The following is a 17,547-nucleotide window of genomic DNA, read 5'->3' as shown; positions in this document are numbered from 1 at the left end:
CAGAATATAACATACCTTGATGTAGGACAGTTCATCAAATATCTCTTCAATCTGCTCTGGGGACTGCACATCAGTAGATATAGGATGAGTCGTCTGTAAGGAATCCTTCTCCAAGGCAACACAGCGCGCTGTAAGGAAGTTATTGTCCTGGAGGAAAATAAAAGCAAAATGGTGCATCAACCACCGATCTAATATCACAGGGAAGTAATGAACATTGATCAAGAAAAAAACAGGACTGTCTAATTAGCAGAACTCTGCTCGTTAGACGTGATCTGTCATATCTATCCCCCTGTCAATAAAGGGGAAGCCTGCTTGCAACCAGGGGGCAGACATAAGGTTGGTACAAACATACAGGGGGCTAAAAGGTAATGGGTCCACTGCCACCTCCAAAGCAGGAGGAACTGTGCGTTATGAGGAGCTGTTGGACTACACAGCGCCCATATATTGGCATCCACAGGGGCCTCTTCTGTTTGTGCCAAACACAATCAGAGAAAAACTTTGGAAAAAAAAATGTGCAATTTCTAGGAACAAAGGATAGTGTCAATAGAACTAGGATTCTTTTTTCTTCTATATTCTTTACTCAAAAGAGCAAGAATGGGTTCCCATGTTGCACCGATGCTGTACTTATTTTGTAGCTGCTCTTTTCCAAAATGCAGAGTTTTTTATGTGAATTATTTTTCTTACTTACATAGCGCCAGTTTACAGACATACCTCACTCTCCCCATGAGGGATCACAATCTAGATTCTCTATCAGTTCCCTAATACACTTTGTAGTGTGGGAGGAAACCAGAGTAGCAGAGGAAACCCACACAGACACGGGGAGAACAAAAACTCCATGCAGATGTCCTTGGTGGACTTTGAACCCAGGACCCCAGCGCTGCAAGTCAGAAGTGCTATCCACTGAGCCAGTGTAGGAGGAAGGGCCCCCGCTGAGTGTCCAGGCCGGAACCAAGGGGATCGACATCTAGGTTCCTTGGGGGTCTGTTTCCGGGGAGCAGAGTTAGTGGATGGACCGCTGAGACTGACAGGACGGTTGGGGGAGGAGCCTATATAAAAGGGGCGGAGGACGCCAGTCAGAGTGAGTCAGCAGAATGGGAGAGAAGGAGCCGGAGACCGTGGGAGTGCCAGGGAGGAGGACAGCGACAGGAGGAAAACTCACGGTGGAGTGCAGGGAGACGGTGCCGAGCCGACCGACAGAAGACCGCCGCTTCACTCCAGCTCGTGGCTGCGGCCTACCCGCAGCCACCCATGGCCGTTGCCGCCTCATTTCAGCCCGCGACTGCGGCCTGCCCGCAGCCACCCGCGGCCGTTGCTGCCTCACTCCAGCTCGCGGCTGCGGCCTGCCCGCAGCCACCTGCTGCCGTTGCCGCCTCACTCCAGCTCCACTCCCGACCATGGCTGCGGCTTGTCCATTGCCAACCGCAGCCGCCACCACCCCGCTCCAGTCCGTGGCAAGGGCCGGGCCGTCGCGGGTTCCCTAGTGCAGCCGGTGGACTACCAACCGCCACTCAGCACCGCCGCTGCCCGCCCCTGTTCGGGGGCTGCGGCCTCGACTCTCCCACTCACGGGCGGTATCCCACTGCCTCTTCTGGGGGACACTCCGCCAAAGAACTCTTCTAGGGCCTGTTGTGCCCCTGCTTCGCCTGGGCGTCGGAACGCCCGAAGACTATGCCAGATCCTCAACAGCTGGGCCCAGCGGCTGCGACGCCGAAGCACCATCGTCCAGGACGCCGAGGGACGTCAAGACGGATAAGTGACACAACATAACTAAGGACCCGTAGTCGGCCATACCGCGGCCCTATAGTGACCGGCCATTGCCGGAGTAGTCGTGTTCTCATAACCAGTGTTTGCTTGTATTGGGTCCCTGCGAGGACAATTTCTGTTATTTTGTTTGGTTGCTTAGGATAGCACTACCGGCATCAATCTAGAATAGTTATTACCTAAAGTTCAATCCGTCGCGCGTCTCGTCACTGCATCCCACGTACCTGCCATGACCTGCCATGAAAAATTTTGGAAAACCACAATAAAAAAAACCAGCAGATGCAAAGTGTGAACTGGCCTATGCACTGAATGTATGACCTTCAGTTATGGCAGGATGACATTGCAGCGATCCAGACTGACATTTTTAAAGAAAAGAGCCCCATATAGAGCTCACGCTGCTCTAACACTGCCCACGCTTATTCTATAGAGGATCATCAAATCAGTTTAATACAAGTAAAGAAAAAGAAAAAAAATAGCACCACCAATCGTTAAGAAAGTCTGTGCAATCTTCTAATGGACTAGGTGTGTTCTTACTCCGATATGAGGATTTTCTAGAGGTGCTCAAAAGGACTGAGCCCAACATCTGCTGATCGTACATGCATGTCCTGGCATCGTCATCAGCACCACTCACCTTCCAGTATGGAAGTGAGCAGACCCATAACGCCCCTTTAAGGAACTCAGTTTGCTGTCATTGAATGATCACTTCCAGATGAAACCTCTCCCAGACCAACCATGTATTTATGCAAAACACAAGCCGTGGAGACACCATCACATGTTTCTCAACGCAAGCATTGACTAGCCAGGTCTTTCCCCGGGAAGGAACAACCATGGGAAGGGCAGTCTGTGGATGGATACCATGTTTTGGCATAGGTGGTTTCCTTCTTTGGAGACTGCCCTTCCCGTGGTTGTTCCTTCCCAGGGAAAGACCTGGCTAGTCATTGCTTGCATTGAGAAACATGTGATGGTGTCTCCGCGGCTTGTTTTGCATATTTTTACATATTTCCCATAAGGGATGGGGACATTGCTCTAGAATCACTGCGTTGAGAAACATGTGATGGTGTCTCCGCAGTGTTGGATGTTGATCTCCATGAGTTCACTCATCCTCATTTTTCACAACCATGTATTTATGTCACATGTGCACAGATCTCGGAGGACGAACCTGTATCTCAGCCGCCTTCTGCCAGCACAGCCACATGCGGAAAGTAAGCAGAACAATGCATTCCTATGTGGGCGGAATCGCCGCGATTCCGCAAAATAATGAGCATGCTGCGTATTTTTCCGCGATACGATTCCACCGCGGGAAAATCCGCAGCACTTGCATAGCATTGCGGAATCCCATAGGATTGAATGGGATGCTGTTTTGCGTTTTCGCGGCAAAATCGCACGTTAAAAACCGCCGCGAAAAAAACGCAACGTGTGAACGCAGCCTAACAATGTAATGTTCAGCTGAAGTCCCGATACTCGGATCTGGGGCTGTGGCCGATTTCTATGGCTGACCTGCAACGTACAGAGACTATTCCATAACCACAACCGGTATCATGAGCTACACCAGGGCCTATAGGTAATTCCTTCAGAAAAGTGCCGCCTGTGCACGACCCGGGGAGGACGCATTACATCCTGCTGATGTGAGACATGACAGCAGAGCACTTTTATCTCATTCCCCCCTTCATTCTTTAAAGACACCGGCTCGCATCAATATCAAGGACACGTAAAAGACAACCAATGAATCTTATACCATGAAGCTGAATTATTGATCACGCAGTCATCTTTTGCAGTTGCAAATCCAGTAGTTTATGCTTATATTTCCACTAATTAATAGAAAGCAGGATCTCCGCAGCATGAAAGTGTGCGGCAAATCTGACTAAGGGCAAGTACCAAGACCCCCACCTGCTGCCTACAGCAAGTACAAGGAGAGGTGCAGAAATCAAGACTAATTGTTCCTTTACGCTTCTTATTTGCACAATTACAGCTGGACTCGTTATTTTGTACCTGCGACTGAACAATGAATGCCGATAGCGGACAGCTCTTCTTGAATCCTCAAACACATCATGGCAGAGCCGGCATAATATTCCAGTGGGGAGATGGAAATAAGCTCCGATCAAACTGTGACTTTTCTCCAATTGGAGTCCTAGCAGCAGGTATAGTAATCCAACATGCTCTTCTTCCCAGCGTTACCCTGCAATCTTCCATTGAGAGTCTGGTCATCCCTGCAATTGATTGTAGGCTGTTCCTACCAAAATTGGCCAAATTGGTCAATGGGTATATAAAGAGAATATGTCACCAGGTTTTTGCCACCTAATCTGACAGCACCATAATGTAGAAACAGACCTCCTGCTTCCAATGATGCATCTCTTTCTGGGCTGCTTACTGCAGTTTTGATAAAATCACTGTTTTATCAGCCAAAGAACTAAACCTGCTGTCAGATAGTCCTCCATATTCAAGAGCTGTGTATAACCCTGCCCTCACCAAGATTGCCAACTTTGTGTACACTGCATTGGCAGAAAAACATCAATGGTGTGGGTGGGGTTTACAGAGCTCAGCATTCAAACAACGGCTAGAGCTGCAGCATATAAAACAGTGATTTTAACTAAAACTGAAGCAAACAGCCCAGTAAGTGATACATCACTACAATTAGGGTATCTGCCCTTACATCATGCTGCTCTCAAATGGGGTAGCCAAAAAACTGCTAAATATTCCCTTTAAATATCCCATAAACAATCATCTAATCACTTAATAGAAATAATTGCTGGCATTCCGACTGCTAAGACTTCTACCGATCTTGAGGACAGAAGCCCAAAGTGGCCTGTGTGAATGGTAGAGAGAATGTGAGCACACTTCTCCAGTCAGTGTCTGTAGGAGTTGTGGTCACACAGGGACATCCGCTCTCTGCCAGGCTCCACGTGGTCATGTATTTATCACCTATTCTGAGGATAGGGAGTCACACATGTTGTTTATGGGAAAACCCCTTTATTTTTTATTGATTTTGGTTTAAAAAGGTTTCCTCATGGTTAAAATTGAAAAGTGTAACAAGCAACTTTAATTTCTTTCTTATTAAAATTCCTCTCTGTCCAAGGATAAATTTATTTTTAATTTTACAGCTAATAGCCCATTGTCAAATTTATTAGCCACCTCTACAGTGGCCACTTTCCTTGGAAAATATGTAGCCAGCTTCTGAGCCCCTGCACTTCTCTGATGCTGCAGAGGAAAAGTGGCTGCTGCCAGCAGTATGGTGGAGTGCACAGTTCACACCCGTGACTCAGCCCAAGAGGTCAGTCTGCAGGAGCACACTGACTCCAGCAAGCAGGAAGTTGGGAGGCCGAGAAGCACTGTGCTTCTGAAGATCAAGACAATCCCTTTAATTATGCTTGCTTATGGCCACAGTGTGCATAAGCCATATATTTAATGTCAAGAATGGAATAGCACCCAGTCCTAGTAGATCACCAAATGTTTTCCAAGAAAAAGACAATTTTCACCTATTGACTTTTGAGTGACGCTCACTGGGGTAAAGATCCTGCGGCTGAGACTGGAGTTTAGACGCAGCCTAAAAGTAGGGCATTCCCTGGTGCCAGCCTATCAGCCTACAAATTTGCAGGTGGTACCAAACATTTTTCTTTTTGGTCTGCAGATGTGTAAAAAAGTATATAGCGACCGTGACAAGTGACTAAATCATAATTTGCATACCACAGCAGTCCATCATAACTGAAATGGTGACGTTCTACATTACATGAGACATGGCGGTCAATAAACATTATTGTGGCATCTAATCTAAAAGGCAGCAATTAAAGGGAACCTGTCACCTGTTTTGGCCGCTATAAGGGCCCCGTCACACATAGCGACGCAACAGCGATCCCGACAACGATATGACCTTGTCAGGATCGCTGGTGTTTCCCTACATGATGCACGTCGTTAGTTACCCAATGTGTACCTTAGTTACCAGCGCGCTGATGCAGGGAGCTGATAACCAAGGTACACATCGGGTTTCTTAGCGGCGCGCGGCACTTAGAAACCCGCTGTGTACCTTGGTTACCAGCTCCCGGCACCAGCGCACTGGTAACTAAGGTACACATCGGGTTTCTAAGCGCTGAGCATTCTATAATGCTGTAGATAAGCCCCCGGTCCGACCTGAAAGATAAGAAAAATAACTTTTATTATACTCACCCGGGGGGGGGTCCGGTCCTATGGGTGTCGCAGGTCCGGGTCCGGCACCTCCCATCTTCTTGCGACGCTGCCCTCCTGCTTGCTTCATGCCTCCCTGGCATCACGCTCCTGAGCAGGTGTACTTCTCTGCCCTGTTGAGGGCAGACCAAAGTACTGCTGTGCGCAGGCACCGGGAAAGGCCAGAGAGGCCCAGCGCCTGCAGTACTTTGCTCTGCCCTCAATAGGACAGAAGTGCACCTGCGCAGGAGCGCGATGCCAGGAAGTGATGAACAAGCAGGAGGACGGCATCACAAGAAGATGGGAGGTGCCGGACCCGGACCTGCGACACCCATCGGACCGGACCTTTTACATTTTAGAAATTACTAAAATGAAAATGGGCCAATGCAAAAGTTTGGGAACCCTGCACGGTTAGTACCTAGTAACACCCTTTTTTAACAGTATCACAGCTTGTAAATGCTTTTTGTCGCCAGCCAAGACTCTTTCAGTTCTTGTTTGAAGGATTTTCATCCATTCTTCCTTGGAAAATTTAAGTTCTGTGAGATTCCTGGGTCGTCCTGCATGAACTGCTACTTTGAAGTCTAGCCACAGATTTTCAATGATGTTCAGATCAGGGGACTGTGAGGGCCATTGTAAAACCTTGAGCTTATGCCTTTTGAGGTAGCTGATTGTGAATTTTGACGCACATTTAGGATCACTATCCATTTGCACAAGCCATCTTCTTTTCAACTTCAGATTTTTTCCTCCACACATACCTTTAAAGGATCATTTAGGTCAAAGGGTTCTACTTTAACCTCATCAGTCCACATGACTTGTTTCCAAAATGCATTAGCTTGTTTACATGTTCCTTTGCACACTTCTGACACTCAATTTTATGGTGAGGATGTAGGAGAGGTTTTCTTCTAGCAACTCTTCGATGAATTCCATATAGGTATGTGCAGGTGTCTCTGAACAGTACAACAAAGTACTACAACTGCAGAGTCTGCAAAATCTTTCTGAAGGTCTTTTGCAGTCAAGTGGGGGTTCAGACTTACTTCTCTACCGATCATACGAGTAGCTCTCTCTGAAAGATTGCTTAGTTTTCCAGACCTTATTTTGACCTCCAATGGTCCTGTTAACTGCCATTTCTTAATTACATTTTGAACTGAGGAAAGGGTGACTTGAAAACACTTTTCTATCATCTTATAACCTTCTCCTGCTTTATGGGCCTCAACCATTTTCATATTCAGAATGCTAGGCAGCTGCATAGAAGAACCCATGACTGATGTTTTTTGGCACAAGGTTAGAGGAGGCTGGGTTTTTGTAAAGCTGGGAAATTTGCATCTCCTGGCCTTTCCCAACGATGATCGTGAACAAGCCATAACCATAACAGGCTAACATAGGTCTGAAACCTTGGTCAAAATTATCTGAGCACACAAATCTTCAAGGGTGCCCAAATCTTTGCATCTGCCCATTTTCCTTTTTGTAATTTTTAAAATGTAAAAAGATGAAAATATATTTTTTTGCCTAAAACACAAGAAATGGGTCATCTTTAACTTTAGGCCTTTTAGACATCATTTCACCCTCAACCCCGTTTAACTGTTCAGAATAACAGAATTTTTTTTTACCAGGGGTGTCAAAACTTTTACTTCCCATTGTATATCTAGACAGATTTCTGTAGTGTATTAGATATACAAATAACACTCATGTGCTGATGGAACAATCTCCAAATATATTCTTCTAGCTCCATCTTGTGGTCTTTTGGAAAATATATTTAAAAGAAAATTCATAGACGTGATTTCTACACTGAAATGATACTGATAGGATAAAAGCGGATATTGCAGGAGAGGGGATTGGTGTTACCAAATATACGAATAGCCTCTTCAGAGAGGAAGACAACTGGCACCAAAAATTGGAAGTTGCACTTCGAAAAGTCCATATCAACCCTTTTAAAGGGTTTATCCAGAACAAAAAATGAACAGGCAGGTAGATGCTAACTGCGGGGAGTCAGCTGTCAATTAGCATAACATCAGTACTCATGAACAATTGACAGAGCAGCCTGGAACAGAAAGCTGCTCTGTTGATGTTGAGCTGTTGAATTGCTGGCAGGAGCGGTCAATGACTACCCTATGCCAGCGCCGGGTAGAACAGGCAGGTGGTAATTAACAACTTTGTCCATGTGTCATTGCAAGTCACTGAATTTCCAGCAGGAGCAGTCTGTGATGGCTCTGTCCTGGCAGAGATCAGCGTCGGCACCAGGCATGACAGGCAGGAAGGTAGCAACTTGTTTTTTTTTTCCCCTTTTATTACAGGCATAAAAACCAAGTCCTGGATAAACCCTTTAACAAGCCTAGCCACAGGACTTCGGTTAAGATATCAAAATTGTATGGCCTTTAAGTCTCTTTACACCGACATGGGCACTCTCCACAAGGAGGCACGTTACCAAAAGGGAACTGAAACACTAGCTATAATTTTAACCCAATGCATTCTACAGTTTGACAGGAGTTTTTCCCAAGATATTTTAATCCATTCTGTATTGCTCATATAATGCAGTTGCGCTCTCTATAAAGTCACGGTAACGATAATGAGCGATTCTGAGATTTTGTAGTGAAAGTTCATTTAAAAGACATCATTATACTCACAGCGTTCAGGTCTTGAAATTTTGATTGCAAAGCAAAGTACTCCATGTATGTTGCAAAGCCTTCATTTAACCACAGATCGTTCCACCACTCCATGGTCACAAGATTTCCAAACCACTATAAGACAAGAAAGAACCTATAGTTAACAAGGACATTGGCAAGTTATGCAAATTCTGCTCATATATTTTAACCCAGATTGAGTCATTAAAGGCAATATTCACCTTCACACAGAATATTGTTTTTATTGTTCATTAACTTTGTAAATGCAAAGTTAACCAACTTTCTAAAAAGTCCTAAAAATTCACTACCATTTTGCTGCTATAAGGCTTATCTAGCTCAATGCTATGCAAAAATGTTAAAGGTCCGTAAAAGCTCCTGCTTTTCTGACGGCTCTCGGCTTTTCCCTTCCTTCTCTCAATATTATTAAGAGATCGCACAGCAGGTAGGGAATTGAAAAAAAACATCTCTACAGTGTGGACAGGGAGAAAGAATGTACAGTCTTAGGGAGGGGAGAGAATGCTTACAGTAGGAAAGGAGGCACTGAGTTAATGAAGAAAGCTGTACCCTGGATACATACAGAGCTCGCATCCAGAACATATTTTTGTGAAGGATACTTCCCTTCTCTACGTTGTCTCAATATTAAGAGATCGAAAAGGTGGTGGGAAATAATAACCTGACCTCCACATGTACAGATTTAGGGATGTGGGAGAGAAAACAGACTGCAAGAGAGGAGCAAAGCACATCGAAAGACAATAAGAGCAGGATAGAAGCTGGGTTGATGTAGGAGTTAATGAAGAAAACAGTACCCTGAATACAGACAAAGCTCACATCCAGCCCATATTACTGTGAGAGATACATCAAAATCAGAAACTTTTACTAAGTGGTTTGAAAATGAATAAAGAAATGATGATTACAGATGTGAACTTAAAGAGAAAGCAATTTTATTAATTATAGATCACTACTAGCATAAGAAAAATCATTTTTTTCAATATCAAAAGGTGCCGGAAGTCTTTAAATATTATATGATTACAGTAAACATTTCACACACGATTTAAAAATTTTGGTCCAATCTAAAAGTTAACATTTTTCAATTATACTATATATAACAATAATTTGTAATCACAGGGAGCAGGGAAAGAAGAGTAGGAGCAGCCCTTGGGCCATGGATGGAACTAATTTTCCAAAAGGGTCACATTAGAAACCCGGGCTGTTGCAGAGGGCTGAACCAATAGACTGGACTATCAGTCGCACACATGACGTGACAGCTGCAACAGGGAAAGGAGAGTCCTGAGCAATTTACTGGACTAACCATATTAAATACTCTCAGACTGCTGCATAGGTGTTTTGGGTTATAGGTTTCTGAAATCTAAGGGCCTGGACTGGCTTAAAATCCGATGTTACTTTTCCTCCCTGAGTTAACATTGCATCTGCTGCTACTCTCGTCTCCATTTACTGGGTGCAGTGATGACGTCTGTTGCGGTCATGACTTGGCCGAGCAGACTGTTACACCCAGCTATGGCGCAGGGGTGGGCCTACCCAGCAAGCGGCTACTAGTGTTCACTGGAGCCTCTAGTGGTGAGGTCAGGATTGTGTGGCAGGTAGCCTCCAGGTACCACTCCTGGGCAGAACCTGATACTGCAACGTCAGGTACGCTGATACTAATTTAGGGCTTAGTTCAGACATGCCAGTCCTAGTATTTAGGATCAGGCCCCGGCCGCTCCGGGATCAGGGGTCAAGGTTCAGGCCCCGGCCGCTCCGGGATCAGGGGTCAAGGTTCAGGCCCCGGCCGCTCCGGGATCAGGGGTCAAGGTTCAGGCCCTAGCCACTCCGGGACCACGGGACAAAGTCCAGGTGCTGGCCGACCAGGGGACAAAGTCCAGGCACTGGTTGCCCCGGGACCAGGGGACAAGGCTGGAAGCCATCTTGCAAGTGTACTACTTATGCTAAATGCCTCTCAGCAACAAGCACACATGTACTAGGTGCACCAGCAGACTGTGGCGTGCACACACAGACCAGAAATTGACAGGAAAGAAGGACGACGCCGGGGGGCCATGTTGCGGGGCTGGGATGGTGAGTAAACAGGCGTCCTTGCATTAAGGGGGAAGGGGACACCGTGCAGGGGTGAAGGCAGCAGCGTTACAGCATCATAACTACAGCAAATCACTGAGCTTAGCCGCTCCTGCTGTCTAGATTGGTAGAGCCATTGAGCTTAGTCATTGGCATCATTGGTTATATATATGAGCAGTAGTTGTGAGACTGCAGCAGTGGCGGAGATTCAGCACTGGAACCGGGGAGGATGAATAACATACGATCTTATTATGTTAACCCTGTGTTGCCCATTAGAGGACAGAAATCTATCACCAGAAAACATCATTAAATTAAAAAAAAAGTAAACTTACCTCCTGCACTGGAGCTATTCGGCCACTCTGAGCCCTGTTCTCCACGGTCCTGGACATACACATTGTCACGACAGCTGCAGCGATCAGCATATGCTATCACCAGCGGGAGACACTGGCTCAGAGCAGCTGAATGGAGCCCAAGCTGGAGTCCAGTACACAGATTTTTTCATTTAATGTAGAGGTCTGGGGACATTTGGGGTTTATACATTAAGATCATGCAATTCATGTATTTGTGCATTACTCAACTTATACAGACAGATACTTGGCTCTCATGCACGCGTGGAATAACGAAGTGTTCTATTGATTTCACACCAATGGCTCACAGGTCACATGTGCATGAGGCCCAAATATCTTTTCATCAGGCGTAGAGGAGGAGGAAGAGGTTTCTGGAGCGAATGTCTCCTCTGTACTGTGTGAACCTGACGCCTTTTGCCCACGTCTGCATTAGACACAGCATGAAGATTTATATCTTCGGAATCATCTTATCTGCCAACACTCAACAACTCGGTCCCTAAATATCATTAGGGAAAAGCAAAAAAAAAAAAAAAACAGCTGTTCCCCATGCAGGATACTTGCAGGATTACTTGCTGATCACTGGAGATCTGACACCTGTGACCCTCCATGATCCAGAGGCTGGGGCTCAGCAGATTGTCTTGAATGGAGCGGCGCTGCACATCACAGCCTCTGCTCAATTTTATTATGAGACTGTTGGGTGCAAAGATCGGCTGCAGATGGTCCGCGATCAGCCAGTCATTCTCTATCCCAAGGATAGGGAGACACAAAAAAAAGGTTTTGTTTTTTTTTTTTTTTTTGGGGGGGGGGGTATAATCCACATGCACATTAAAGAAAAGTAAGCATAATGCACCAAGTTCAATAAAATGGGACAGCCATGAAAGTATAAAGTGGAGGCCTCCGGAATCTCCCCGACTCTCCTGATCCAGTAAGGGGACGTATTTCAGGCCAGTAGTGTGACAACATCGGTGGTCCCAACTGTCAATCAAGAGCGCAACGCCCCTCAGAGAGCAGGAGGCATAGGAAAACAGCCCCTCTAAATAGTCGTACAGTCAGAGGGCTTGACATTCACAGACTAATAACACGAACTAATAAATGTTCTCTATAGCAGAACAGCACATGTACCTGATGGGCCAGTTCATGAGCGATGACCTGAGTGATCAGCTGTTTATCCAGAAGTGATGAGGTGTTCTCTTTGTAAAGAAGTGTGGTCTCCCGGAAGGTAAGGAGGCCCCAGTTTTCCATTGCTCCGGCTTGTATATCTGGCAGCGCGACTAAATCTACATAACATAGAACAAGAATATTAGTCCTTATGCCTAACAATGCTTAATAAGTTAATAAGTTGTATGAGACATACGGGTCCATGTCACAAAATTAGAATATCGTGGAAAAGTTAATTTATTTCAATTTTTCAATACAAAAAGTGAAACTCATAATATTGAGTCATTACAGACAGAGAGATCTATTTCACGTGTTTATTTCTGTTAATGTTAATGATTATGGCTTACAGCCAATGAAAACCCAAAAGTCATTATCTCAGTAAATTAGAATATTTTATAACACCAGCTTGATAAATGTTGGCCTACTGAAATGTATGTTCAGTAAATGCACTCAATACTTGGTCGGGGCTCCTTTTGCATCAATTACTGCATCAATGTGGCGTGGCATGGAGGTGATCAGCCTGTGGCAGTGCTGAGGTGTTATGGAAGCCCAGGTTGCTTTGATAGCGGCCTTCAGCTCGTCTGCATTGTCGTGTCTGGTGTCTCTCATCTTCTTCTTGACAATACCCCATAGATTCTCTATGGTATTATGGTCAGGTGAGTTTGCTGGCCAATCAAGCACAGTGATACTGTTGTTTTTAAACCAGGTATTGGTACTTTTGGCAGTGTGGACAGGTGCCAAGTCCTGCTGGAGAATTACATTTCCATCTCCAAAAAGCTTGTCAGCAGAGGGAAGCATGAAGTGCTCTAAAATTTCCTGGTAGACGGCTGCACCAAGTTTGGTCTTGATAGAACACAGAGGACCCACACCAGCAGATGACATGGCTCCCAAACCATCATTGATTGTGGAAACTTCACAAGAGACATTGGAAATTAAGGTCCCAGAGTCTGGAGGAAGAGTGGAGAGGCCACAATCCAAGCTGCTTCAGGTCTAGTGTGAAGTTTCCAACAGACAGCCGATCAGCAGGAGCGATCCCAGTATCCGGGTTCCCGTGGCAGCTTATTCAGTAAGTGCTAGAGCTTGACAAATAAGGAGGGAGCTGAATATATTCGCTCATCTCTAGTCATGACAGGCATGGGGGTCTTCAGCGGACCCTAGGCCGTCATGACAACCTATTGGCGCATTTTGATCGCATCATGGGTGTGCAGATGATCGAATAGTATGACACCGTCCCCTGTCAGATTGATGGGCAATTAACTGTCAAAAGCTGCGGGTGGAGCTCCACTGTTGGAGGCAGACGACGGCTGATTATCACAAGAGATAGCAAGAGATTACCACTGCCTGGACACGAGACCAGGTCCAAATCCTCTCCCAGCACTTAGCAGCTCACGTTCGATATACGATGTACACAGAAAGCTGTGGTGTGGGTGGGGTTAGCTTTCTGAGGTCTGCTACATCTAAAAACTCTGATTATGCCACAACTGCTGCACCCAGTAAACTAAGTGATATATCGCTGGAATCAGGGTCTGTTGTCCTACATCAGGCTGCATTCAGATGAGGTAGCAAAAAGCTGCTGACAGGTTCCCTTTAAGATGAACTAGAACAGAGCCCAGGCGTTCTTATCCAACATCATGTCTGACGTCATAAAAAATTTTTTGGATGAATGGACAAAAACTCCCACAGACATACTCCAAAATCTTATAGAAAGTCTTCCCAGAGGAGTAGAAGCTATTGTAGCGGTGAAGTGGTTAATCCATATTGACGCCTATTAATTTACATAGTTTCAAAGTTAATGGTTGAAAATAGACAAAAGTCCATCAAGGTCAACGAGGGATGTGAAAGGGCAAAGTGAAGAAGAGCATGCACAACCATAATGCCGGATCCATCCCGCCACAAAACAGCTAAATCTTCCCCTCCTGATCCCCATTGTCGATACACTGGACCAAACAGTCAGAACTTTCCACATTTACATAAGCATTTATATTAGCTAGATTTAAAGCTTTTGTAGATGTAATGTGTAGATGCCCCCACACATTTCCCATACTGTGTACATTGCTTTATTTTGCACTGGTACAGAGTTACAACCCGTAATGCTGTATATCCCAGAGCTGCATTTACAATTCTGCTGGTTGTCATAGAAGATAGTCAATAAACCTGTGGTCATACACACCCAACAGATTCCATATATGGAATTACTATAATGCGGTAAATCCGATATTTGAGCCAGAATGCTGGAAGATTTCAGCTCTGAAGTCAAACTGTGAACCTAGATCTAAACTCTAGAGAAGCGAGGATCAGTACAAAGCAATACTGACTGTATTTTTATGGTCGGTTTGATGATTTAGCATGCAGAGCAGCATTAACAGAAATGTTGAAAATTCTGAATTCCATTGTGGGTTCCTCCTCCCCACCAGTGATATACCGCCGGGGAATCTCTGCTTTCCACCCAGTTATGGACTGATAACAGAATGGCGGCCTCCAGTCAATCATTTTTAAGGATTTGGCAGCTTCCAATTCCTCTTATTTCTAAACCATAAAACAACATTAAGAGAATCTTGGCCTGAAAGCAACAGTTTGTGATATCAAACCGATGATGCCAAAATCTGATAAACGTTTCCTGATCGTCTCAGCATCTCAATCAGATCTCCCCGGGTAGCACTCTCAATCATAGCCCCAAACATACAGAATTTACATCAGCTGAGAGCTTCAGAAGCGGTTTCACCTGACTGCGAAAACAGGATCCTGCCAAATATTTACACTGAGAACAAGCAACTAATCAAGAGATATGATAATATGGGAACTGGATAAAAGCAAAAATTAAGCCTGATGCAAATGAGATGCAAATTACATAATTTGGTTCAGCAAATAAACATAAAAGCAAGCCCTGGGGCATTACAACATGACAACAAAGGATTAAAAAAAAGACTACCGGGGGATTATTAACTAGGCGTGCATTCAGAACTGTGCCACTTGAAGATCATTTTTCAGCCTTTAAACAGAACATATCCAATTGTCCCATTTTTTACATGTAAATACATTTTGATTCAGAAACTCAGGGATAAAAATTAAACTATACAGATCAATATTATTGCGGCAACTGCTTAATTACACACGTGGCCAAAATTGTTAGTACCCCTCATTTAAGGACAGAAAAACCCACAATGGTGACAGAAATAACTTGAATCTGACAAAAGTAATAAATCAAAAATCTATGAAAATGAACAAATGAAAGTCAGACATTGCTTTTCAATCATGCTTCCACAGAATTTTTTTTAAAACTAAAACTCATGAAATAGACCTGGACAGAAATGATGGTAGTCTTAACTTAATATTTTGTTGCACAATCTTTTGAGGCAATCACTGCAATCAAACGATTCCTGTAACTGTCAATGAGACTTCTGCACCTCTCCACAGGTATTTTGGCCCACTCCCCAAGAGCAAACTGCTCCAGTTATCTCGTGTTTGAAGGTTTCCTTTTCCAGACGGCATGTTTCAGCTTTATCAAGTCTGACTTTTTAATGATTTTTTTCAACAATGGTGTCCTCCATGGTCTTCTCCCATGAAGTCCACTTTGGCTCAAACAAAGAAGGATGGTGAGATCTGACACTGATGTTTTTGAGCTTGAAGTTCACCTTTAATCTGTTTAGAAGTTTTTCTGTGCTCTTTTGCTATCATTTGTATTATCCGTTTCTTTGATTTTTCATCAATTTTCCTCCTGCGGCCACGTCCAGGGAGGTTGGCTACAGTCCTATGGAGCTTAAATTTCTGAATAATATGTGCAACTGTAGTCACAGGAACATCAAGCTGTTTGGAGATGGTCTTATAACTTTTACCTTTAACATGTTTGTCTATAATTTTCTTTCAAATCTCCTGACTCCAAGATTGTAGACACCTGTGATGCTAATTAGTGGACACACCTTGATTTAACATGTCCCTTTTGTCACATTATTTTCAGGGGTACCATCATTTCTGTCCTGGACTATTTCATGAGTTTTATTTGTTATTTTTTTAATTCTGTGGAAGCATGGATGAAAAGCAATGTCTGACTTTCATTTGTTCATTTTCATAGATTTTTGATTTATTATTACTTTTGCCAGATTCAAGTTATTTCTGTGACCATTGTGTGTTTTTCTGTCATTAAACGAGGGGTACCAACAATTTTGATCACGTGTGTTACCACTATACAGGTTTATATTATATCAATCAAGTCTAGTCAGTGGTAGTCCGTCGCCAGCATACAAGGATATGTGAGCTTATTTTTTTGAATGAAGCTGTTCTTGCGAAACGAGCGTCAGGTGTTGTGGGACATCAACCTCTACCTTGTTACTGTACTCTTAGAGCCATGTGGGTATACAGTGGGCTATTGTCATACAGCTCAGCCTTGATATTTTGGTTAGATGGGGGATTGTTACTATTGTATTTACTTCCTTTACATATTTAATATATTATATATTAATAATCAAGATCTTATAGACTTTACTGGCTTGCATGGCTTTGATATTGGGGTTTACAAATACTACATAGACAACATTATGTGGCTGAGCTGTACTACCATACAGACAAACTGCTGTGCCTGGATGAACAGTGGTCACCTACGGCGCTCCAGATATTACTTTGCCAATCAGAGGGTCTACAAGACTGTTGCTCATCTCTCGGTAATCATGATAATCCACCCTTTATGAACTAAAGGCCCCGTCTCACATAGCGAGATCGCTGAAGCGTCATCGATTTTGTTTTTTTTTTGTAATTCTTTATTTATGGATTTTTAAAGAAACACTACAAATTATGATTACTGACACTTAAAACATATATGGTAAAAGTCCTTGAGTACCTGTGGGATAGATAACACAAGATTTGCAGTGTCGAGTTTACATAAATGAATATAAGATTTTTAAAGAAACGGAATAACAAAGTAACACTCAGGTGCAACTAACTGGAACAGACTGGCGACATGTCGAATTATGCGTAATATGAATGAAATTGGTATTCTAATAAATAACAAATTTTACTTCTATAGCGCCGACATATTCCGCAGCACTTTACATTTCAGAGGGGACTTGTACAGACGACTGACATTACAGCATAACAATAATCACATAGATCATAACAGATACCAAGAGGAATGAGGGCCCTGCTCGCAAGCTTGCAATCTATGAGGGAAAAAGGGGAGACATGAAAGGTGGGTGGTAACAATTGCCCTGATTGTTTGGACCAGCCATAATGTTATAGAGAATAGAAAAAATTCAAGGCTGAAAGGCTTCTATGTTTTTTAGCTCAATGGAGCTTCATGGAGCTCGACCACCGTGAACACCCAAGACATTGCAGAAAAAATCAGAACCTGGAATCTAGTTCCTGCCATTCCATTTAATCCAGGGATCCCAAATGTTCAGAAATCGGTCGTGGGAAAAGGTTTCCCAGCTCAAGAGTTCCTCTAGTCAAAA

General features: G+C 44.1%; 1 protein-coding gene across 4 annotated transcripts in view; it reads right to left on the bottom strand.

Moving 5' to 3' along the window:
* LNPEP (leucyl and cystinyl aminopeptidase) overlaps positions 1-17,547 on the bottom strand; it is a 111,444-nt gene that overhangs the window by 38,256 nt on the left and 55,641 nt on the right. For all 4 annotated transcript variants that reach the window (XM_073543362.1, XM_073543486.1, XM_073543405.1 and 1 more), the window contains 3 exons: positions 12,071-12,225; positions 8,538-8,651; positions 16-147 (listed from right to left, as the gene is read on the bottom strand). In XM_073543362.1, the coding sequence (XP_073399463.1) occupies positions 16-147; positions 8,538-8,651; positions 12,071-12,225 (401 nt within the window). The remainder of the gene's footprint in view (positions 1-15; positions 148-8,537; positions 8,652-12,070; positions 12,226-17,547) is intronic.

The sequence above is a fragment of the Dendrobates tinctorius genome, unplaced genomic scaffold, assembly GCF_039654945.1.
Source record: "Dendrobates tinctorius isolate UK_male_01 unplaced genomic scaffold, ASM3965494v1 ptg000003l, whole genome shotgun sequence".
Lineage (NCBI taxonomy): Eukaryota > Metazoa > Chordata > Amphibia > Anura > Dendrobatidae > Dendrobates > Dendrobates tinctorius.
The sequence above is the reverse complement of the archived record's forward strand: the minus strand, read 5'-3'. Positions and strand labels throughout refer to the sequence as shown.